Raw genomic sequence first — 22784 nt, forward strand, 5'->3', positions numbered from 1 at the left:
TTAATCATTAAGACAACACTGCTCTCTGGTGTTAAAGTATTTCTGTGAAAAATCTTTCTATGCAATCGCCTATTGGCAGTGGTTATCGTGGTTATTGCTGGGGATCAGAAGTTATCTGTTCAGAGAGGCAGGTTGAGGGGATTTGGGGCATGGAGGAGGGTGTGTTGCATTACTATATGGATCACACAACACAAAAGTCGTTTTATTGATCTGTGTGTCAGTGTCAGCAGAGTATGCTACCTTGTAATTTAGTCGTATAAAAAAAACATTATGCTAATGACAAGGAAGAAAGCAGTCCCATGCTGGTACAGAGGGGTGTGGGGCAATAGTGAGGAGTAGGAACAGGGCATTTAGAGTACTGAAAAAGATGCATGACTTTCAACATCTGGTTCAGTGTAAGCAGGCCCTGGTGAGGAGAGCTATCTGTCAGGCAAAGAGGTCATGTTGGCGTCGGTTCTGTGACACCATTGGAAGGGCGACACCTGTGGGAGAAGTGTGGGGGATGATTAAGAGGATGAGTGGGGTTAGAAGGGAGTGGGATTAGCCTGTGTTGACGAGTGGGAAGGATGTGGCAGTGACAGATGAGGAGAAGGCATAGCCTTGGACAAACAAAGCGTTTGTCCAAGGCATAGCTCTGCAAATGTGTCAGAGGAGGGGCAGAGAGGGAGAGAGAACGAGAGAAGAGCGTCCTGGAGTGCTGGATAGGAGGGAGGATGTAAATGATGCGTTGAATGCACCATTTACCATGGCAGAGGTGAAAAGGGCAATAGGTAAGGCGGGTTAACTTCACCTGGGCAAGATGAGGTATGCTATGTTATGTTGGCCAATCTTAGCGATGAGGCACTGGATAAGGTTTTAGTGTTGTACAACACAGTGTGGGAGGAGGGGAAACTACCAGGCAGTTGGAAGGAAGCAGTAGTGGTACCAATCCGGAAGCCAGGGAAGGACCCAACGAGGCCAACAAGCTATTGGCCAATAGCTTTAACATCACATGTATGTAGCACTATGGAATGTATGATTATGGAGAGGCTAACTTACTTCCTGGAGAGCAGGGGGCTAGTATGGCCACATCAGGGTGGGTTCAGGAAGGGAAGGGGAAATATGGACCCAGTGCTCTGCTTAGAAGCAGAGGTCAGGAAGGCTCAGGTGAACAAGGAGACTGTTGTAGCTGCGTTTTTTGATGTGGAGAAGGCGTATGATATGATGTGGAAGGAGGGGTTGTTAATCAAGTTTGATATTATGGGGATAGGAGGAAGACCGTACAACTGGATAAAGGATTTACTGTTTGGAAGGTCTATCCAGGTGATGGTGTGGAAGTCTCTATCAGGCATCTACCTGGTGGATTGGTACACCACAGGGGAGCGTGATTAGTCCTCTGTTGTTCTCAATCATGATCAATGATGTTTACTCTCAGGTACAGCCAGATGTTGGGAGGTCGTTATTTGCAGATGATGGGGCCTCATGGAAGAGGGGAAGAAATGTGCCATACACTTTTTTAATTTTTTTATTTCACCTTTATTTAACCAGGTAGGCTAGTTGAGAACAAGTTCTCATTTGCAACTGCGACCTGGCCAAGATAAAGCATAGCAATTCGACACATACAACAACACAGAGTTACACATGGAATAAACAAAACATAGTCAATGATACAGTAGAACAAAAAGAAGACAAAAAGTATATATACAGTGAGTGCAAATGAGGTAAGATAAGGGAGTTAAGGCAATAAATAGGCCATGGTGGCGAAGTAGTTACAATATAGCAATTAAAACACTGGAATGGTAGATGTGCAGAAGATGAATGTGCAAGTAGAGATACTGGTGTGCAAAGGAGCAAGATAAATAAATAAATACAGTATGGGGATGAGGTAGGTAGATAGATGGGCTGTTTACAGATGGGCTATGTACAGGTGCAGTGATCTGTGAGCTGACATAGTCAGGAAGGTACAGGAAGCAATTGATGAGGTAGAGCGGTGGACATTAATGTGGGGATTCAGGTTCTCTGTAGAGAAAACTCAGTGTTCTTTACCAGGAGGAAGGTGGGAGATGAGGTATGCTTGATGTTATATGAGAGAAACTTGGAGAGGGTGGGGGCCTTCGGGTTCCTTGGTATACTTTTACAGTAGACTGACCTGGGCAGAACACATTGAGAGAAGGGTGGGAAAGTGTAAAAGGTGCTAAATGTGATGCGCTGTCTGACGGGAAGGAGTGGGGGGCTGGGCGTTCCTCATTGAGGACCATGTATGTTGCATTGATCTGATCTCTAATAGACTATGGCAGTATAGCGTATGGTTCGGCAGCCCAGACCTCATTGGAAAGGCTAAATGTCATACAGGGGCAAGGACTCAGAATATGTAGTGGGGCATTTCGGACCTCCCCAGTGGCTGCACCACAGGTGGAGACGGGGGATATGCCATTGCAGATTAGGAGACAGCAGCTGGCAATTAATTTTTGGGTCAACCTACAGGGACATGGGGTGTCTCATCCTGAAAAATGGATTTTACAGGCATGCTGGAAACATGAGCGAAGACAGAACACAAGCTTTGACTGGGTGGGTAATACCCAGGCGAAGGAGATGGGACTGTATTGAAGGGAGTTTAGTCCAACGGTAGCTATTCCTGTAAATCCACCATGGCTACTCCAGCCTCCAGTAGTTGATCTAGAAATGTTGGAGAGACTACAGAAAGATAGGGAGGGTGTTGATTCATCTGATTTGTTTAAGAGATGTCTGGATACTGTGTATTAGGATTTTGTGGCCATTTACACAGATGGTTCAAAAGATCCAATGACAGGACGTACTGGGTCAGCATTTGTAGTGCAGGAATGTGGGGTGGAAGTCAGGAAACCTTTTACAGATCGTCTGGCTGTATATGCGGCGGAGCGGATGGCCATACTGTTGGCCTTGCAGTGGGTGGAGGAAGTCAAGCCACACAGAGTAGTTATTTGCTCTGATTCATGTGCAGTGTTGATGAGTCTCCAGTCTTTTAGGTCACGTAGCAGACAAGACCTGCTTTATGAGGTGCTACAAACCCATTGCAGGATTAGACAAATTAGTATATAGAGTAGATAAGATTTTCCTGGGTCCCAGCCCGTATGGGGTGGAGGGGAACGAGGCAGTTGATGTACTGGCTAAACAAGCACTTAGTAGTGGGGATGTTGAAGTTGTAGTTTCAATGAGCAAGGAAGAGACACAAATCCTGATATGGACAGTGATTAGTCCAAGATGTCAGGAGCAGTGGAGGGCAGGCATTTTTTTCAAGTACAGAGGAAAGTCGGGGAGGGGAGGATGGCAGGAAGAGACAGAAGAGAGGAGGCTATTTATATAAGATTAAGGCTGGGACACAGCCAGTTGAATAAGACCTTAAATATGATAGGAAAGCATCCAACGGGAAAGTGTGATTAACAGAGACCGTGGAGCATGTATTGCTACAGTGTGGGCAGTATCAGAGGGAAAGAGAGAGGCTGAGATCTAGTATGTGGGAGAAGGGGATACGGGAAATTAGTTTCAAGAATATATTGAGTAGAACTTCTTTAGATATAGTCTCAAATAGTTTGTTATATTTTTTTAAGAGAAACGGGGCTGGCAGGTATGATTTCGTTTCTCCCTGTCTCTGGCCCACACTCCAGTACAGTATGTGGCGGTAATGCACCATAACGTTGGATTCCAATCACCGATAAACCCCACTGAAGAAGCGGACTTGCTGTATGCATTGTCTAAGCACGGTGTAGATTTGATCCATAGTTCGGGGAATGGGAAATGGTGGTGAGTAGTGCGGATGAAATGGAGGAAATTGAGAAAAAGTTGGTGAAGCAACAGCTGTGCTGGAACTCAAACAATATGGGTGTCAGTTGTGATGATATGGAGCAGGAGGATGAGGGACAAGGACCGGAATGGTCGGTAGTGGAAAGATAGGAAAAAGAGAGATCATGATACAGAAAGCAGTGGAGCATCTAGTAAAGAAAGCATGAAGAGGGCCAAGGTAGGAAGCAAAAGTACTTACGTGTTGGAGTGGAAAGGGGTGATAGTGTTTGATGAGACCACAGGGCCTCACTTACACCCTATCCAACTAACTAATACCGTACAGAAAGAGGTAGGTTAAGTGAAATTAGCTTGGTTCATTGGAAATGGTAGATTGTTCATATTGTGTGGTAGCCTGGCTCTGCAAGAGAAGCCATGTCCCTGGTGCTTATGCTAGATTGAGGGGAGAGTCATCACTGGGGTCCCAATATCTATGTCCACAGATGATATTAAAGAAAATGTGAAGGGAGGCAGAGAGATTGAGGCCAAAAGGTTGATCAGTAGGAAAGAGGGTCAAAGAAGTGAAAGCTTATCAGTGATGCTGAGGTTTGAGAAAGTCTTGCCCGGGAAAAGTACAGGTAGGATTCCTTAGTTTCAATGTTAGAGAACTTGTCCCATATGCACTGCAGTGTTTTAAATGACAAAGAATGTGACATGTCGCTGCTCAGTGTAAAGGAAAGAAAAGATGTGCCAAGTGTGGAGGGGCACATGATTACGGCGAAGCAATGTGAAGGTTAAGTGCTGTAGTTGTGGGGGGGAACACGGTGCAGCATTTGGTGGATACCAGGTACAGAGAGGCTAGAGAGGCTCAGAGATATAGGATCAGTCATGATGTATCGTATGCAGAGGCCGTCAAACAGTTTGGTAGAACTACAGTGCGGACTGATGGAGCTTACATGGATGTACCTGTAGTAAGTGGACCTACTGTCGGGGCTGGTGCTTCTGATGATCCTGGCATGGTTTTGAGGCCTGTTCAGAAATCTTGTGCTCATGAATGTGTGGTGTCAAAGGACACTTTGATAATGAACAAAATTGTCTTCATAGATTTTATTGGTAAGGTTGTCAATACGACTCGGGATGTGGAAAGCAGAAATGCCAGGTTGAATGTTATTGCGGAGACAGCAAAAGAGATATTGGGGGTAACAGATTGAAATGGTTGTTTACATGCAGAACAATCGTAAGGGTGGAGTGTTTCAGCATGATATAGATAACGTTTAATGGGTTTGGGGAGGGTGTGGTAAAAGTCAGGGATTTATTTGGTTTAGATTTAATTTTTTCATGGTAGTGCTGAATTGAGCAGATCGTGATTGGTCGTACATTCAAGCACAGTAGGTGGCGGCATGCGATTGTTTGCGGACCGCCATGATAGCATAGAAGAAACGAAAGAAGAAGAAGTTGTTTCTAGGAACCAAGACCAACCCTCGTTTCCTTTCGGACATTCACATTTGTGACACATTGCAGATTTACACATTTCAGCACGACGTACGGAAAAACGTGTAGATATCTGTTTGTAAAGCATAACGAGTATGGCGAGTTTGTAAGTATTCATTTAGGTATTTGTAGAGGTGAACTATTGCGGTTCAAACCGTGATTACGGATTAGTTGTTTCATTATCATTACTTTAGCAAATGTAATTGGCTAGCTAGTTTACTAACTAATGCTTGATCTCCTGATCACATGTTAGCAAAACTAGCTAGCAAGCTAACTTCATCCAAGAAGCCAATTTACTGAGCAACAGGACGTTTGAAGTATAGTCGGCTGTCACATATTAAATCAAAGGCTAGTCGCTTAGCAATGTTTACTTTTTAAAATGAGACGTGAAGTCCTAACGTTATAATGAAAGTGCAGGCTGCCATTACACTGCAACTTGTCTTTAGCAGCGAGAGTTAGTTAACGTTAGCTTGCACTTGCCTTCCACTCAAATTCCCGAAGAGGAGAATTGACAGCCATATTTTCTAAATCAAAGCTCATAGTCCTCGAGATATGATGTCTAATGTCAAGCCAGAGAAAACGGACTCTGCTGCTTCTTCTAAAACGCCAGAATCCAGTCAGGACCAAAAGAAAAAGAAACCTGTAAAGAAAAAGTTTTTTGAACACACCAAGAAACAACCAGTGGCAAAAGATCAACGTAAAACCAACGTGTTGCTTCCTCCGAAAAATGCCGAACAGTTTTCAGCCAACTGGAAAACGTTACTAGAGGTAAGGACTTGGTTATGTAGCTAAGTAGTAGCTAAGTCAGAAATGTTGTGATAAAGATTTTGGATAGATGATACAGACCTGAAGGCATTGGTGCAATGTAATTACTGTCTAAAATTGGATGTTATGATGCTATTAAAGATCGCTCACTCTCTACTTGCAGGTGTTCAAATCCAATCCCCTGCCAGTAAAAAATAAACCAGTTCAGCGGAACTCAAAGAAGGAAGTCCCTAAGAAACCCACTAAAGACATTTCAAAGAAGGACGAGGTGGTGGTGGATAAGAAGCCTGCTAAAAACTTATCAAAGACAGTGAATGATGCCAAGCCCATGCAGGTGAAGAGTAGGAAAGTAGGGAAGGTCAGTGCCGTTCCCAATAAATCCCAGGTGAATGGGAAAGGTTCAGGAACATCGGGGACAGAACAACCCAAAGCCAAGAAGAAGAAACAGAACAATTCCCAGGTGGAGGGTAACACACAGATGAAGAAGAAGATGAAAATGGAGGAAGTGGAGGAAAAGAAACCCACTGAGTAAGTTCGTCCAGTTTTATCAACATCGCTCGTGAGCAAAATATCTGACGTGTGTGTATAACTATTGAGATTTTGACTTCAACAACCTCTCACTGTTGTGAAAAGCATGTGCACGGTTTGTGTCCAGTCACTTCTATAGTCAGTTGTCAAACTTGCATCAAAACCTAAGGTCAAATTGTCACATTATTTCCACTGGCACCTCAGTGTTGGTTAATGTGTGTGGGGGTTAATACATATAATCTGTCCTCTACTAGATCGGACATGTGGTTTGATGACGTGGACCCTGACGACATTGAGGCCACAGTGGGGACAGAGGCAGCAGATATCATGAGGAAGATGCAAGGCACTCAGAAGACAGATGCCCAGGCCACAGAGAATGCGCTGGTCAAGGACAGGGGGTTTGAGGGGTAAGTTAGAGGACACCAGCAGCTCCTAATAGTAAGGTGTATATCTGCATGTGCTCTATGACAGCAGCAGCTGAGTTGGATCCTAGATTAGCAGTCCAACTCTGAGACACTTTGTGGATACGGGCCCTGAGCTTACTTCACCATAAGTACAGAGCAGAACGTTGTTGGCTGTCTTCAGTCACTTGAATGAAATGATTTCTCTGGTGTGACCAAGGCTTTTTCTCTCCCTGTTCATCATGGCACCTGTCAGCCTAACCAAGGCGGTAGCTATGGACTGTGAGATGGTGGGTGTGGGGCCAGATGGAGAGGACAGCATTGTAGCCCGGGTCTCCCTTGTCAACCAGTTTGGGAAGTGCATCTACGACAAACACGTCAAGCCCACCGAGAAGGTGACAGACTACAGGACAGCTGTCAGCGGCATCCGGCCGGAGAACATCAAAAACGGTGCCCAGCATGAGCCAAACTCAGACCTCTTTTAACACTATATTAATGTTCTTATGATGGCGTTGGAAACGGCAACAAGCTCACTAAACCCCAAAACAGTTGTCTTATTTTTGTACTAGATTTTCTGCGCATTGTTTTCAAATGTGACTTTTGTGTCATCAATGCTGTTATATGCTGCAGGTGAGAATGTGAAGACTGTACAGAAAGAGGTGGCTGGGATCCTCCAGGGGAGAACGCTAGTGGGACACGCCATTCACAATGACCTTAAGGTACACTTCTATGATATAACCTACACTAACTAAAACCTGACTTGACTTGAGATCATTGTCAACATTTACATCAACTTTCCATGCTGAAATCTTTCAGATTTTGCTCTTGGATCACCCAAAAAAGAGAATCCGAGACACACAGAAGTATAAACCTTTCAAGAAAATTGTGAAGGTAAAGACTGTTTTTTTTTGGGGGGGGGGGGGGTATTGTGTGACAGGAGGGGTTATAATAACACTATAAGAGGAAGATGTGAACCGTGTTATTTTCTTTTCAGAGTGGTCGGCCCTCTCTGAAACTCCTGTGTAGAGAAATACTTAACGTCAACGTACAGCAGGGAGAACATTCATCCGTAAATCAGCTTTTTATCAATATTTCTTTTATTTTCTAGATCACAAATATACAGTAGTCCTCTGAGCCATAGCCAATGTCTGAGAATGTTTTGCAGGTCCAAGACGCCCAGGCGACTATGAGGTTGTACACGATGGCGAAGAAGAATTGGGAAGCAGAGATCAAGGCTAGTCATAACAACCCAGACTTAACCAAGAAGACCAAAGTACCAAGGAAGCCCAAATCAGCAAAACTCAAATGAACCTGACTGGTTCTGAAGTCTTACCTGCATCAGTCTGTAATGGGACTGTGGACTAACCATTGACTAGGTGGCACAGAACAGGTGGCTTGAGTGAATTAATAACAAGTGTGTCTTTGGGAAGTGGAGTGGACTCGCACATATAGAGGCCTTAGTGAAGTCCTTTTAGGAATCTCGTTCTGTGACCCATAAGGATTTCACAAAAGTTTGTTCAAATGAATATTGACTTTATTCAAATCCCACTCAGCCCAAATCACTCATATCTTAGTGATCTTTCATTCATTGTCTGGTACATCCTCTTCAGTGTTCTTTTTGTTCAGATCGGGTTTTAAAATGTAATCTCTTAGCTTCTAACATCCACAAGTTAGGTTTAGAGAAGATGTTGCATTTGAGGGCTTTAACATGAATTAAAAGTTTCATATCTTTAATCACATGCAGTATGTAATGTTTTTACACTTATGTGCGTGGATCATGTAATAACTGGGAAAAGACGGGCATTGTTTAAAAGGCAGAATATTTTAATTTTTTTGTCAGATGGGGAGAGAACAATACCATATAATAAGCAACTGAGTTTGTGGCCTCCTTTTGAAGTTCCAGTTCATCATGACATAAATAAGCAACAAACCAAATCCAACAATACACAGAAGCATATGCACACACTCCTTACAGCAAACTACAGGTCAGTTATCATTTCTACTGCACGGGCAACCTGTTAACGTTTAAGATTACCGCTTCCCTTTGAGCCCATTGTTCCATAACACTATTGTGTAGCTGTGCTGTATAGTGTAGCCATGAAGGACTTCTGTGCCTAGAGATGATGATAAACTAAGGATTAGTGTCCCTCCTGTATATGGGCAATAGAGACCTCTGGTTTAATGCATGAAACATGCAGTCAACCCAATTTCTAGCTCTTCCCCAGTTGCTTTCCGTGTCAGGGAAGATAACAGTGAAGCTACATTAGACAGCTGCTAACATGCTTATCTTGCACATTAATTAACTTGAGCCTAAATAGCATTTTATATCATATGCCTTAGTGATAGATTATCGCTGGTGTTCCTGCAGTGTTTCATTCTTTTTTTTTTTTTTACAAAAGCTGGTTCATGTGGATAGTACCTTTTGCATTGGTTAAAGTGACCTGCAATAGCATGTTAGCTAGTTATCCGGTATACTGTATCTAGGAAACAAAATAGGCCTACCTGAGAAGTGGTTGTGGGTGACCATTTCAACGAGTAACTAAATTATTTCCAATCCAGAGCTAACGTGAGAAATAATCCCAACAGTAGCATGTTGCTGAACAACACATTAGTACCTGTGATCAAAGGTTGGACATAACTTTGTATATTTCACCTGACTGAGGGACAAAGGCAAATCATGGCTCTGTGTGTTACACACTAAATAGTCCCTGAATCAAGACACATTCCCTCATCAGTCCTTTAAAGCATGCTTCCATGGGGCAGATGACACTACTGTATGTAGGGTCGCAAACATTCTGAGGTGGCATAGATCAATCAGGTTCTAGAGGAGAATGCCAAAAGCATTTGAAAGGTTAAGAGGTGCTAAAGCAGCATAGCTATTCAACTCCCATTCTTAAATCTGATTTTCTCAAGACACACGCAACATGCAGCTGTTTGATTAGAAGCACATTTTTAAGAACGCTGAGAAAGTAGCTCTTCTTAGAACATGCACTGAAAGCTGTTAGGATTCACGGTTACATCATAGTTCCGTGTCCGAGGTCCTCTTTAGGTACATTAAACCTAAGCATCCATTGTATATCGCAAGTAACGGATATAAAACAAAAAGAGGACTTGTCATCTTTGGGTTTACTGGATGGAACGAATATACGTTTGGGACAACTCTCAATGGATTAATTTCCGGCGGCACAATGAGAGTAACATGATTTGGGGAAATGACTTCACAAAAACAAAGCTTTTCACATTCACTATCGCCCAGGTTTCTTGAAAGGCGGATTGGCTAAGAGGGTACATAACTTTTCCTACTTGCCAAAAAAGGGTAACCCCAGTAACCAGGAAAACAAAAACAGCACAGCAGCTGAACCTTTACAATAAATGTCATGGAAAACAAAATTCACACTAAGGACCAAACAACATTAAATATATATGGAAAAATTACACCAAGTAAGACATCAAAGATGCAGCCATTTAGGTAAATAAATAAACTCAGTAACTGAGAGGGCGGAAAGGAGAGGAGCAGAGATGACATCATTGTCCCTTGGTTAAGGATAGTGTTCCTCCTCTGTGGGAACAGATAAAGGGATGATGGGATAGCCATCTCACTATATTGACCCGTCAGTCGTCCCGGTCATCTTCTCCTCATCCCCCTGTTTCTCGTGATTCAGCCTGGCGTAACTCACCGCATCGCCCCTGAAAGAGGGAGGAGAGAGAAGCAGGGAAGAAAGCATGATAAGTCTAATCTTATTTGTCACATGCGCTGAATACAACAGGTGTAGACCTTACCATGAAATGCTTACTTACAAGCCCTTAACCAACAATGCAGTTAAGAAAATATTTACTAAATAAACTTAAAGTTAAACATTTAAAATAACAATGAGGCTATATACAGGGGGTACTGGTACTGAATCAATGTGCTGGGGTACAGGTTAGTCGAGGTAATTTGTACATGTAGGTAGAAGTGACTATGCATAGATAAAACAGCGAGTAACAGCAGTGTAAAAACAAAGAGGGGGGGGGGTGTCAATGTAAATAGTCCGGGTGGCCATTTGATTAATTGTTCAGCAGTCTTATGGCTTGGGGGTAGAAGCTGTTAAGGAGCCTTTTGGATCTACACTTGGCGCTCCGGTACCGCTTACCGTGCGGTAGCAGAGAGAACAGTCTATGACTTCGGTGTTTGGAGTCTTTGCCGATTTTTTTGAGGCGTTCCTCTGACACCACCTAGTATATAGGTCCTGGATGGCAGGAAGTTTGGCCCCAGTGATGTACTGGGCTGTACACACTACCTTCTGTAGCGCCTTCCGGTCGGATGCCGAGCAGTTGCCATACCAGGCGATGCAACCGGTCAGGATGCTCTCAATGGTGCAGCTGTATAACTTTTTGAGGATCTGGGGACCCATGTAAAATCTTCAGCTTCTTGAGGGGGAAACGGCATTGTCGTGTCCTCTTCACATCTTTCTTGGTGTGTTTGGACCATGATAGTTTGTTGGTGATGTGAAACTTAACTCTCGACCCGCTCTGTCGATGTGAATGGGGGCGTGTTCGGCCCTCCTTTTCCTGTAGTCCACAATCATCTCCTGTGTCTTGCTCACGTTGAGGGAGAGGTTGATGTCCTGGCACCACTTCCAGGTCTCTGACCTCCTCCCTATAGGCGGTCTTCATCGTTGTCGGTCATCAGGCCTACCCCCGTTGTGTCATCAGCAAACCTAATGGTGGTGTTGGAGTCGTGCTTGGCCACACAATTGTGGGTGAACAGGGAGTACAGGAGGGGACTAAGCACCCACCCCTGAGGGGGCCCTGTGTTGAGGATCAGCATGGCAGATGTGTTGTTGCCTACCCGTAACACCTGGGGTGCGGCCCGTCAGGAAGTCCAGGATCCAGTTGAAGAGGGAGGTGTTTAGTCCCAAGATTCTTAGCTTAGCAATGAGCTTTGAGGGCACTATGGTGTTGAACGCTGAGCTGTAGTCAATGAACAGCATTCTCACATAGGTGTTCCTTTTGTCCAGGTGGGAAAGGACAGTGTAGAGTTTGATTGCGTCATCTGTGGATCTGTTGGGTCGGTATGCGAATTGGAGTGGGTCTAGGCTTTCCGGGATGACGGTGTTGATGAAAGGCTGGTCATGGCTCACAAAGCACTTCATGGCTACTGACATGAGTGCTACGCGGCGGTAGTCATTTAGGCAGGTTACGTCCTGGTAATCCATCTGGCCTTGTGAATGTTGACCTGTTTAAAGGTCTTTCTCACATTGGCTACGGAGAGCGTGATCACACAGTCATCCGGAACAGCTGGTGCTCTCATGCATGCTTCAGTGTTGCTTGCCTCGAAGTGAGAATAAAAGGCATTTAGCCCGTCTGGTAGGCTCACTGGGCAGCTTGATTTCCCTTTGTAGTCTGTAATATTTTGCAAGCCCTGCCACATCCAACGAGCATCAGAGCCGGTGTAGTAGGACTTAATTTTAATCCTGTATTGACGCTTTGACTGATGGTTCGTCTGAGGGCATAGCGGGATTTCTTATAAGCGTACGGATTAGTGTCCCGCTCCTTGAAAGTGGCAGCTCTAGCCTTTAGCTCAGTGTGGATGTTGCCTGTAATCCATGGCTTCTGGTTGGGATATGTATGTACGGTCACTATGGGGACGAAGTCGTCGATGCACTTATTGATAAAGCCAGTGAGGTGGTGTACTCCTCAATGCCATTGGATGAATTCCAAAACATATTCCAGTCTGTGCTAGCAAAACAGCGTCATCTGACCACTTCCTTATTGAGCGAGTCACTGGTACTTCCTGCTTTAGTTTTTGCTTGTAAGCAGGAATCAGGAGGATGGAATTATGGTCAGATTTTCCAAAGAGAACAGGGAGATGTTGAATGAGAAATTCACAGGGTTACTTTTTTGTCACTCAAGGTTATAAGGAGTATGAACAAAGCAGTTCTCCTGTTACAAGACGTTACATTATTTTACATTTAAGGAATCTTGTTACTGATTAATAACACCTGAAAATCTAAAAGTTGATTTAAGAAATTTGAACTGAAAGGGGAGAAAGTGCGAGAAAGAAACAAATGAAATCTAAAATACATACACTATGTACACACACAGTACATTCAAACCAAAATCGTATCACTAAAAGTATAAATAGGAAAGTCGTACTTTTTGCCCAGGGAGGCGAGACCATAGAGGACACCTGTAGCGAAGGCAATGGCATTCCCAAACAACGTGGTGATGGAGAAGCTCAGGAATATGGGAAACAGTGCCATCCTGGAAATAAGAGAAACAGGGATTGATTACAGAGAAAATGAAGTGTGTTTTTCCAACTGTGATATAGGAAAAAGTGCCATCCTAAAAAATAAGAGAAACGGGGATTGATTGATTGCATCAGCGTTTCCCAAACTCGGTCCTCGGGACCCCAAGGGGTGCACCTTTTGGTTCTTGCCCTAGCACTACACATCTGACGTGCACCCCTTAAGGGTCCCGAGGAAGGAGTCTGGAAAACACTGGATCACATTAAACCTGTAGTGGGTTTATCAACTGGTTAAAGGTTCATTTAAATTCTGGGCCTAGACAAATGGACAGGTGAGACCTGTGAAGCCAGCAGGTCTCAGTCCAGTTCTTACCCACAGTAGAAGAAGGCTTTCTGCCATGGCTTGAATTTGTCAGCTCTAGCCGCCACTGCATTCGCAAACTCAATGAACTGGCAGCAGAATGGGACTTCACACAGGAACAACACAAAGGCATTCAACCTTGAAACAGGAGGAGGACGTTAACACAGCGCTGGGTGAATATTTTTTTACACACACACTACTGTATGTAGGCATATAAGGATCATATTGTGGAAAACTGAAACTTACACCATCCATACTCCAGCTGCGATGTTTAAGGGGTTGACAGTGACACACATCCACACTCCTGAGATGGCACATGCTTCAGTGGGAGAGAAAATGATATTACATGCAATGTTACATTTCTCATTATGCAACCAGATCAAGTACATACAGGCACAAATAGGGATACCATGAATACCAACAGACTATAATAAAAGGAGGCTTTGTTCCAAGTTAGAGAGATGAGAAAGAGTGGTATTACTCTGACTGGAAACCTTATTCATACAAACTCAAATCAAATAAAGCTTAACTAGAAACCACAAGGGCCTGAATTTGTCATTTAAACAAACGTGGTTTTGATACCAGGGAAACCAACACAAGAGGCTCAGCTCTTCTCAGAGAGCTATATTTGAGACAAATAGGAGGCAGATGATGGTATTAATCAGAGTTTACAGGCCCCCTGCTAAGATCCTACAAGGCCCCTGCTATGCACTGCCTGGTTGGCTCTGCTGGGTGCTACCAGTCCAGTGGCCACACTGTGAGCATGATTAGGGACTCAGACAATGAACAGATGGGCTACTTACTCGTATTATATCCATTGTACTGTGTACACACACAAGCTGGTACAGACTTAAGTAAATTAATTCACACAGCCCACTACAGTAGCTCATCTTGTCTTTTGTACCCAACTTTGATTTTGGCAAAATTATTAACTTGTGGGGTTTGAAACCATTGAAAGATGCAGTGTGCAGAAATAGCTCAAGCCATTTCCTGGTTGCTAAAATTCTAATAGTTTGCCTAATTTCAGTTTGTGACAAAACAAGCAAGTAAAGTGTAGAGAATCATTGTACCATCTAAACCGCTGCGAAATATATTCCATAACCGACAATATTGTATTTTCAGCTGTTTGAAACTGGGGTACAAAACCGAAAATAAAAGACATGAAGCATAGAAATAGCACACTTAAAACAGATCTACCACTTCTTATTCATGCTTTCAATGAGAATGGCATATCTATAACTCCTATTTCTATGTGAATTTGGTCAGGTCACCCAAAAAGTTACATACTGCAGCATAAAAAAAATCTTGAAAACACGGCTCAGGATTTCTATCAGGAGAGAAACCTTACGCTACTAGTGACTGATTGATGGAATAAAAAAAATAATTGACTCCCTTTTTCTCCCCAATTTTGTGAAATCCAATTGGTAGTTACAGTCCTGTCCCATTCTGCAACTCCCGTACGGACTCGGGAGAGACGAAGATCGAGAGCCATGCGTCCTCCGAAACACGACCCTGCTAAGCCGCACTGCTTTTTGACACACTGCTCGCTTAACCCGGAAGCCAGCCGCACCAATGTGCATGCGACCGGCCCGCCACAAGGAGCCGCTAGAGCGCGATGAGACAAGGACATCCCGACCAAACCCTCATGACGCTTGGCCAATTGTGCGCCGCCTCATGGGTCTCCAGGTTGCGGCCAGCTGTGACACAGCCCGGGAACAAACCCGGGTCTGTAGTGAACGCCTTAAGCACTGCGATGCAGTGCCTTAGACCGCTGCGCCACTCCGGAGGCTCTAGATGGAGATCTTATACTAGTGTGATCAAATTAAAAGTTATGTCACTGATTTTTTTTTCAAAATCCCACAGTACCAGACAAGACCATTCGGCTAGCTAGCACACTCATGCCATACAACCACAGACACCCACACACAAGACACACATACATGCAGTAACTCTCCAGCAGCTAACATCAGAGGAAGCATATAAGACCTATCCTGCACTCTGATTCTACAGCATGCTGAATAATACAGAGCCCATTGACTATGCAACGGTCCTGCATGGGAATGTGATACAGCGGCCAATACTCCGGTATCACAGCCACAGCAAGGCAGGAAAGGGATAGGTGGGAAGGGAGGGCAGGGCTGCAATAGGCCTAATGCTAGGGAAGTGCAACGTAAGTACAAACATCAACTCTGTCTGTCTCACACAATGACTGTATATATGGATGCACAAAGCCTTTGATCATGTGTCACCATACATTCCTATGTGAAAACTCAATGGCGCATTGAAGCCAAATGAAGTCGGTTATGATGGCGTCTCATGGAGACATAACATGTGCAGTTTGAGCTAGTCCAGGAAGTGAAGCAATTATTGGTACCTTGATTGAATTTTCTATTTATTTACACGAAACCTGAGCACGAAGATTGCTATTTTTCCATTCACTATAAAATGGGGGATCCTGTTTCTGCTAACAATGCCTGCAGTCAGCCTTGAACTTCCGTGGCTTTAATAAGAAGGGCAGTCTTCTCCCCCTGGTCTCACACGGAGTCCCTGAGGGAAGATATACGCTAGCAAACATTATAAAATAGAAGCTATCACTGAATAGATATGACTTAGATGATGTGTGCCAGTCAGGCAAGCAGACAGCCTATGATTGTGCCCATTCCCAGCCTCCTGGTGCAGTGAGGGGACAAGGGAAAAGGGGATACCTAGTCAGTTGCACAACTGAATGCATTTAACCCGACCCCTCTGAATCAGAGAGGTGCAGGGGGCTGCCTTAATCGACATCATCAGCCCCCGAGGAGCAGTTGTCGGGGGTTAGCTGCCTTGGGCAGAACGGCATATTTTTTCCACCTTGCCGGTTACTGGCTCAACGCTCTTAACCGCTAGGCTACCTGCCGCGGAACATGTGACCAATGGGTTTAGCGCTGTACAGAGAGATGTGGGGGTAGAGTGGTGTTCCAGTGCTTTGTCTGGGCAGACAGAGGGGCTCAGTGAGGAGACTGAAGGCCTTGACTAAACACTGTAATATTTCAAAGAAAGCACATCAACAGAGCTTCCTAAAGAGAATATAGCCTCATTCTCCAACAGCCCAATACTCACAATTCTGTGTGTGTATCAGCAATACTCGTATCACTGCCTGGTATGGCAACTGCTTGGCATCCGACCTTAAGGCACTACAGAGGTTGGTGCATAGAGCCCAGTACATCAATAGGGCCAAACTTCCTGCCGTTCAGGACCTATATATAAATTGTTCTCTCTATAACCGCATGGCAAGCGGTACTGGAGCGCCAAGTCTAGGTCCAAAAGGCTTCTACCCCCAAGCCATAAGACTGCCAAACAATTAATCAAATGGCCACCCGGACTATTTACATTGACACCCCCCCCCTTGTTTTTACACTTCTGCTACTCGCTGTTTATTATCTATGCAGTCACTTTACCCCTACCGTACAAATTACTTCGACTAACCTGTACCCCCCCACATTGACTCGGTACCAGTACCCCCTGTATATAGCATCATTATTGTTATTTTATTGTGTTACTTTTTTTCTTTTGCTTATTTAGTAAATGACTACTTATTGAACTGCATTGTTGGTTAAGGACTTGTAAGTATGCATTTCATGGTAAGGTCTACGCATGTGACAAATACAACTTTATTTTATTCGATTTTTGTCCATGTTAAATAAATAAACTATCTAAATGCTTCTTTGTGAATAGGCTAGTATGCCAGGAATAGGTCATGAGAAAAACGTTTACCATGCTTCATGATCTGTCACTGTCATGAAAGGCATAGACCCCATTATGAACATTTAGAGACTGTAGACGTGGAAGCGGGGTGCGCCAGGACCGATTAGAATCGGACGGTCGTGTATACAGTAAGCAGGTGCAACCACAGTAGATAAGAAAATGGATGGTTAGCTTTTACTTACATACTCCGCCCAGGACCCCAGCGATTTTGCAGAGCCATCGATACCACCATGACATGCCATCATCATCGGTGACAGGTTTTGGAGCTGCTACCTCGTCGGAGTTCATTTTGCCCCAATAAATTAATTATTCAGTGACTTGCCTTAGTCAATTTAACAATGGCCATTGGCTGGGACTCACTAGGACAACGAAAGCTAACGTTACCTGGCCAACGTCAATGATCTTGCTAACAGTTGACAAAAACATATATTTCGTGTTAACGATAGCTTTGACCGTGTCTCTACTCTGGCTAGCTAGATAACAATCTATGTGGTTATCAACTAAGAATGGTTTTGTCTTCAAGATAGCTCATAGCTAGCAGACTGGTTAGCTTAGACGCTAACAGTTGCCTCTGTCGCCAAAGCCTGTTAGCTTGTGTCACTGCCAGTCGCCAAATCCTGTTAGCTTGTGTCACTGCCAATGTCTACCAACTTTCCTATCCAACAAACTTGCCAGTTATCAATTTTTCTTTCAAATTAGACAGCTACCATTATTAATTTACACCATTCAAAAATTACGATTATTACGACCTGCTCTGTCCGCTGTTTCTTGTCCTGTCTTCTTCGGTGGGGTTTATCGGCGGTTGGCATCCAACGTTATGGTGCAGTACCGCCACGCCACGTACTGGAGTGTGGGCCAGAAACGGGGAGTAACAAAATCCTACCTGCCAGCCCGGTTGTCCTTAAAATAGATATCAAAATATTTGAAACTATATCTAATGACGTTCTACTTAATATACTCTTTAAACGAATTTCCTGTATCCCATTCTCCCTCATACTAGATTCCAGCCTCTCTCTTTCACATTTAAGAATTTATTGAACTTGCTGTGTTCCACCCTTAATCTTGTAAAAATTGCCTTGTCTCTTCTGTCCCTAAAAATAGCCTTGCCTGCCCTTAGTATCTCTATTCCACTGCTCCTGCCATCTCTGCACCATCACTGTCCATATCAGGATTTTTGTCTCTGCCATGCTCATTGAAACTACAACATCAACATCCCCACTACTAAGTGCTTGTTTAGCCAGTACATCAACTGCCTCGTTCCCCTCCACCCCCACATGGGCTGGGACCCAAGTAAATCTTATCAGTTTAATCCTGCCATGGGTTTGTAGCACCTCATAAAGCAGGTCTTGTCTGCTACGTGACCTAAAGGACTGGAGACTCATTAACATTGCACATGGATCAGAGCAAATAACTACTCTGTCTGGCTTGACTTCCTCCACCCACTGCAAGGCCAACAGTATGGCCATCAGCTCCGCCGTATATACAGTCAGATGATCTGTAACACATTTCCTGGCTGCCACCCACATTCCTGCAATACAAATGCTGACCCAGAACGTCCTGTCATTGGATCTTTTGAACCATCTGTGTAAATGGCCATAAAATCCTGATACACAGTATCCAGACGTCTCTTAAACAAATCAGATGGATCAACACCCTCCCTATCTTTCTGTAGTCTCTCCAACGCTTCTAGATGAACTACTGGAGGCTGGAGTAGTCATGGTGGATTTACAGGAATAGCTACCGTTGGACTAAACTCCCTTCAATACAGTCCCATCTCCTTCGCCTGGGTATTACCCACCCAGTCAAAGCTTGTGTTCTGTCTTCGCTCATGTTCCCAGCATTCCTGTAAAATACCTTTCGCACGATTAGACACCCCATGTCCCTGTAGGTTGACCCAATAATTCATTGCCAGCTACTGTATCCTAATCTGCAATGGCATATTCCCCATCTCCACCTGTAGTGCAGCCACTGGGGAGGTCCGAAATGCCCCACTACATATTCTGAGTGCTTGCCCCTGTATGACATTTAGCCTTTCCAATGAGGTCCGGGCTGCCGAACCATACGCTATACTGCCATAGTCTATTAGAGATCGGATCAATGCAACATACATGGTCCTCAATGAGGAACGCCCAGCCCCCCACTCCTTCCCCGTCAGAGAGCGCATCACATTTAGCACCACTGAGTTTTCTCTACAGAGAACCTGAATCCCCACATTAATGCCCACCGCTCTACCTCCTCAATTGCTTCCTCTACCTTCCTGATTATGTATGGCACATTTATTCCCCTCTTCCATGAGGCCCCATCATCTGGGGCCTCATGGAACGACCATAACGACCTCCCAATATCTGTCTGTAACTGAGTAAACATCATTGATCATGATTGAGAACAATAGAGGACTAATCACGCTATGGTGTACCATTATCCACCAGGTAGCTGCTTGATAGTGACTTTCCCACCCTCACCTGGATAGACCTTTCAAACAGGAAATCCTTTGTCCAGTTGTACATTCTTCCTCCTATCCCCATAATATCAAGCTTGATTAACAACCCCTCCTTCCACATCATATCATACGCCTTATCCACATCAAAAAAGACAGCTACAACAGTCTCCTTGTTCACTTTGTTCACCTTTCTTGACCTCTGCTCCTAAGCAGAGCACTGGGTCCATAGTTCCCCTTCCCTTCCTGAACCCAGTCTGATGTGGCGATACTAGCCCCCTACTCTCCAGGAAGTAAGTTAGCCTCTCCGTAATCATACGTTCCATAATCTTACATGCATATGATGTTAAAGCTATTGGCCGATAGCTTGTTGGCCTCGTTGGGTCTTTCCCTGGCTTCCGGATTGGTACCACTACTGCTTCCTTCCAACTGCCTGGTAGTTTCCCCTCCTCCCACACTGTGTTGTACAACACCAAAACCTTATCCAGTGCCTCATCACTAAAATGGGCCAACATAACATAGCATACCTCATCTTTCCCAGGTGAGGTTAACCCAGCCTTACCTATTTCCCTTTTTACCTCTGCCATGGTAAATGGTGCATTCAACACATAATTTACATCCTTCCTCTTATCCAGCACTCCAGGATGTTCCTCTCTCGTTCTATCTCTCCCCCTCTGCCCCTCCTCTGACAAATTTGCAGAGCTATGCACTTCGACAAACGTTTTGGCCATCATCTCTGCCTTCTCCTCATCTGTTACTGCCACATCCTTCCCACTCGTCAACACTGGATAATCCCACTCCCCTCTGACCCCACTCATCCTCTTAATCATCCCCCACACTTCTCCCACAGGTGTCGCCCTTCCAATGGTGTCACAGAACCGATGCCAACATGACCTCTTTGCCTGACAGATAGTTCTCCTCACCAGGGCCTGCATATACTGAATCAGATGTTGGAAGTCATGCATCCTTTTCAGGACTCTAAATGCCCTGTTCCTACTCCTCACCATTTCCCCTCACTCCTCCGTCCACCATTGGACTGCTTTCCTCCTCCTCCTCCCTGAACTGTTAGGTATAGCCTCAGTAGCTGCCCCCACAAACGCTGTTCTCACCCTGTTATTCATACTATCCACATCCCCTCTCATATCCACCCGAGCCATCACCTGCTCCCCCAGCTCCTGAAATGTATCCCACTTTGCCCTTCCAAACACCCACCTGCGTAGCACCCCTCCTCTCAACCACACCTCCACCACTACATATTCCCGTCCAATACCTTTGCCTAGCATCCTATAAGGATTATCTTGCATTATGAAGGTGGCACATCCCCCCCTACATCTCTGTCCCTACGAACCACTACATGTCCCTCACTGATAAACTCCACAGTCGGTTTGAGACTGTACACAAATCACATCAGGCTTAGCTGGCATATCTACAATGAACTGCTTGAACTCCTGCCAATAAGCCAACAGGCTTCGACCATTCCATTGTAGTACTACCACCATAACTAAGATCCAGTAATACATGACTCCACCCTTGGCTGATTGAGGTGATCTCAAACCTCTTCCCATGTCACCCTGTCATACTCAGATGTCTCCCAGCAGCTTTCACTATTAGCTGAATCCTCTCTGTTTCAGACTCTACTTTAGCAGTGCTATTGATAGCTCCTGCTATGAACGTCACCAGCTTTCTATTATCTATGTATACCATATCACCGCCTACCTGCCCCGTAATCCCCAGTCTAGATGCTCCTAACCATCTCTCCCTTGAACCTGTATCTCCCTGGACATGGACCACCCTCACTGCCTCAGCATATAACACCATTCTCTCCAATCTCACTTGTTGCACCTCCACTGCCTGCTTCATAGCCTCACACCCACTATATGCCACACTATGAGCACCCTCACAGCTGCAGCACTTTGGTTGTATACGATCCCCACACTTCCCATACTCATGCTCCCCTCCATACACGGCACACCTCTTTTTCTCTTTAAAGGCTGTTGCCACATGCCCAAACCTCTGGGAGTTATAAAATCTTAAAGCGTTCGGTACATAAGCCCTCACATAGTAACTCATACAGTACCAGTCAAAAGTTTGGACACACCTACTCATTCAAGGGCTTTTCTTTATTTTTTACTATTTTCTACATTGTAGAACAATAGTGAAGACATCAAAACTATGGAATAACACATATGGAATCATGTAGTAACCAAAAAAGTGTTAAACAAATGAAAATCTATTTTATATGTTAGATTCTTCAAAGTAGCCACCCTTTGCCTTGATGACAGCTTTGCACACACTTGACATTCTCTCAACTAGATTCATGAGGAATGCTTTTCCAACAGTCTTGGGTTGAGGTCAGTCAGGTGATTGTGGAGGCCAGGTTATCTGATGCAGCACTACATCGCTCTGCTTCTTGGTCAAATATCCCTTACACAGCCTGGAGGTGTGTTGGGTCATTGTCCTGTTGAAAAACAAATGATAGTCCCACTAAGTGCAAACCAGATGTGATGGCGTCTCGCTGCAGAATGCTGTGGTGGCCATGCTGGTTAAGTGTGCCTTGAATTCTAAATAAATCACAGACAGTGTTACCAGCAAAGCACCCCCACACCATCACACCTCCTCCATGCTTCCCGGTGGGAACCACACATGCAAAGATCATCATTTCAGCTACTCTGCGTCTCACAAAGACACGGTGGTTGGAACCAAAATCTCTAATTTGGACTCATCAGACCAAAGGACAGATTTCCACTGGTCTAATGTCCATTGCTCGTGTTTCTTGGCCCAAGCAAGTATCTTCTTATTATTTTTGTCCTTTAGTAGTGGGTTCTTTGCAGCAATTCGACCATGAAGGCCTGATTCACGCAGTCTCCTCTGAACAGTTGATGTTGATCTACCCTAACTCCACCCCTTGTTGCTTGCAATCTTTGAACATTCACTCACTTCTTTAGTGCTAACACTCACTCCTGTTATCATCCCTTTAATCCACTGCTTGATCAGTCCAGCTGCTCGACACCACCTTATACTTCCCTATTTGCTTCACTCTGAGAGCTTTTTCTCTCTGCGCCATGTCCTTACAGAACACCAACAAGCTCCCAT

At 44.5% G+C, this 22784-nt stretch overlaps 2 protein-coding genes across 2 annotated transcripts; one reads left to right on the forward strand and one right to left on the reverse strand.

Annotated features, from left to right (window-relative positions):
• Positions 1–5252: 5252 nt before the first annotated feature.
• Positions 5253–8659, forward strand: LOC120020932 (RNA exonuclease 4-like). Its single transcript, XM_038964576.1, has 9 exons — positions 5253–5332; positions 5762–5994; positions 6155–6519; positions 6774–6926; positions 7177–7370; positions 7551–7639; positions 7737–7811; positions 7915–7989; positions 8086–8659. Exons 2-9 carry the CDS (start codon positions 5779–5781, stop codon positions 8227–8229), a joined length of 1311 nt encoding a protein of 436 aa, XP_038820504.1. The 5' UTR covers positions 5253–5332; positions 5762–5778; the 3' UTR covers positions 8230–8659.
• Positions 8660–8723: 64 nt separating this feature from the next.
• Positions 8724–18044, reverse strand: LOC120020933 (calcium channel flower homolog). Its single transcript, XM_038964577.1, has 5 exons — positions 17437–18044; positions 13757–13829; positions 13523–13648; positions 13059–13166; positions 8724–10607 (listed from the first exon to the last, which is right to left on the reverse strand). Exons 1-5 carry the CDS (start codon positions 17540–17542, stop codon positions 10520–10522), a joined length of 501 nt encoding a protein of 166 aa, XP_038820505.1. The 5' UTR covers positions 17543–18044; the 3' UTR covers positions 8724–10519.
• Positions 18045–22784: the final 4740 nt, after the last annotated feature.

This window comes from Salvelinus namaycush, chromosome 26 (genome assembly GCF_016432855.1).
Source record: "Salvelinus namaycush isolate Seneca chromosome 26, SaNama_1.0, whole genome shotgun sequence".
In the NCBI taxonomy this organism is placed as follows: Eukaryota; Metazoa; Chordata; class Actinopteri; order Salmoniformes; family Salmonidae; genus Salvelinus; species Salvelinus namaycush.

Bases quoted from the DNA above. Each gene is read 5' to 3' on its own strand.
- LOC120020932 (XM_038964576.1), top strand. From the start codon at position 5,779: ATGATGTCTAATGTCAAGCCAGAGAAAACGGACTCTGCTGCTTCTTCT. The intron at 7,640-7,736 runs GTACACTTCTAT...GAAATCTTTCAG, and splicing joins CCATTCACAATGACCTTAAG to ATTTTGCTCTTGGATCACCC. The intron at 7,990-8,085 runs GTAAATCAGCTT...AATGTTTTGCAG, and splicing joins AGCAGGGAGAACATTCATCC to GTCCAAGACGCCCAGGCGAC.
- LOC120020933 (XM_038964577.1), bottom strand. From the start codon at position 17,542: ATGAACTCCGACGAGGTAGCAGCTCCAAAACCTGTCACCGATGATGAT. The intron at 13,830-17,436 runs GTAAGTAAAAGC...CTCCCACTGAAG, and splicing joins TGGGGTCCTGGGCGGAGTAT to CATGTGCCATCTCAGGAGTG. The intron at 13,167-13,522 runs GTAAGAACTGGA...TCTTATTTCCAG, and splicing joins AAAGCCTTCTTCTACTGTGG to GATGGCACTGTTTCCCATAT.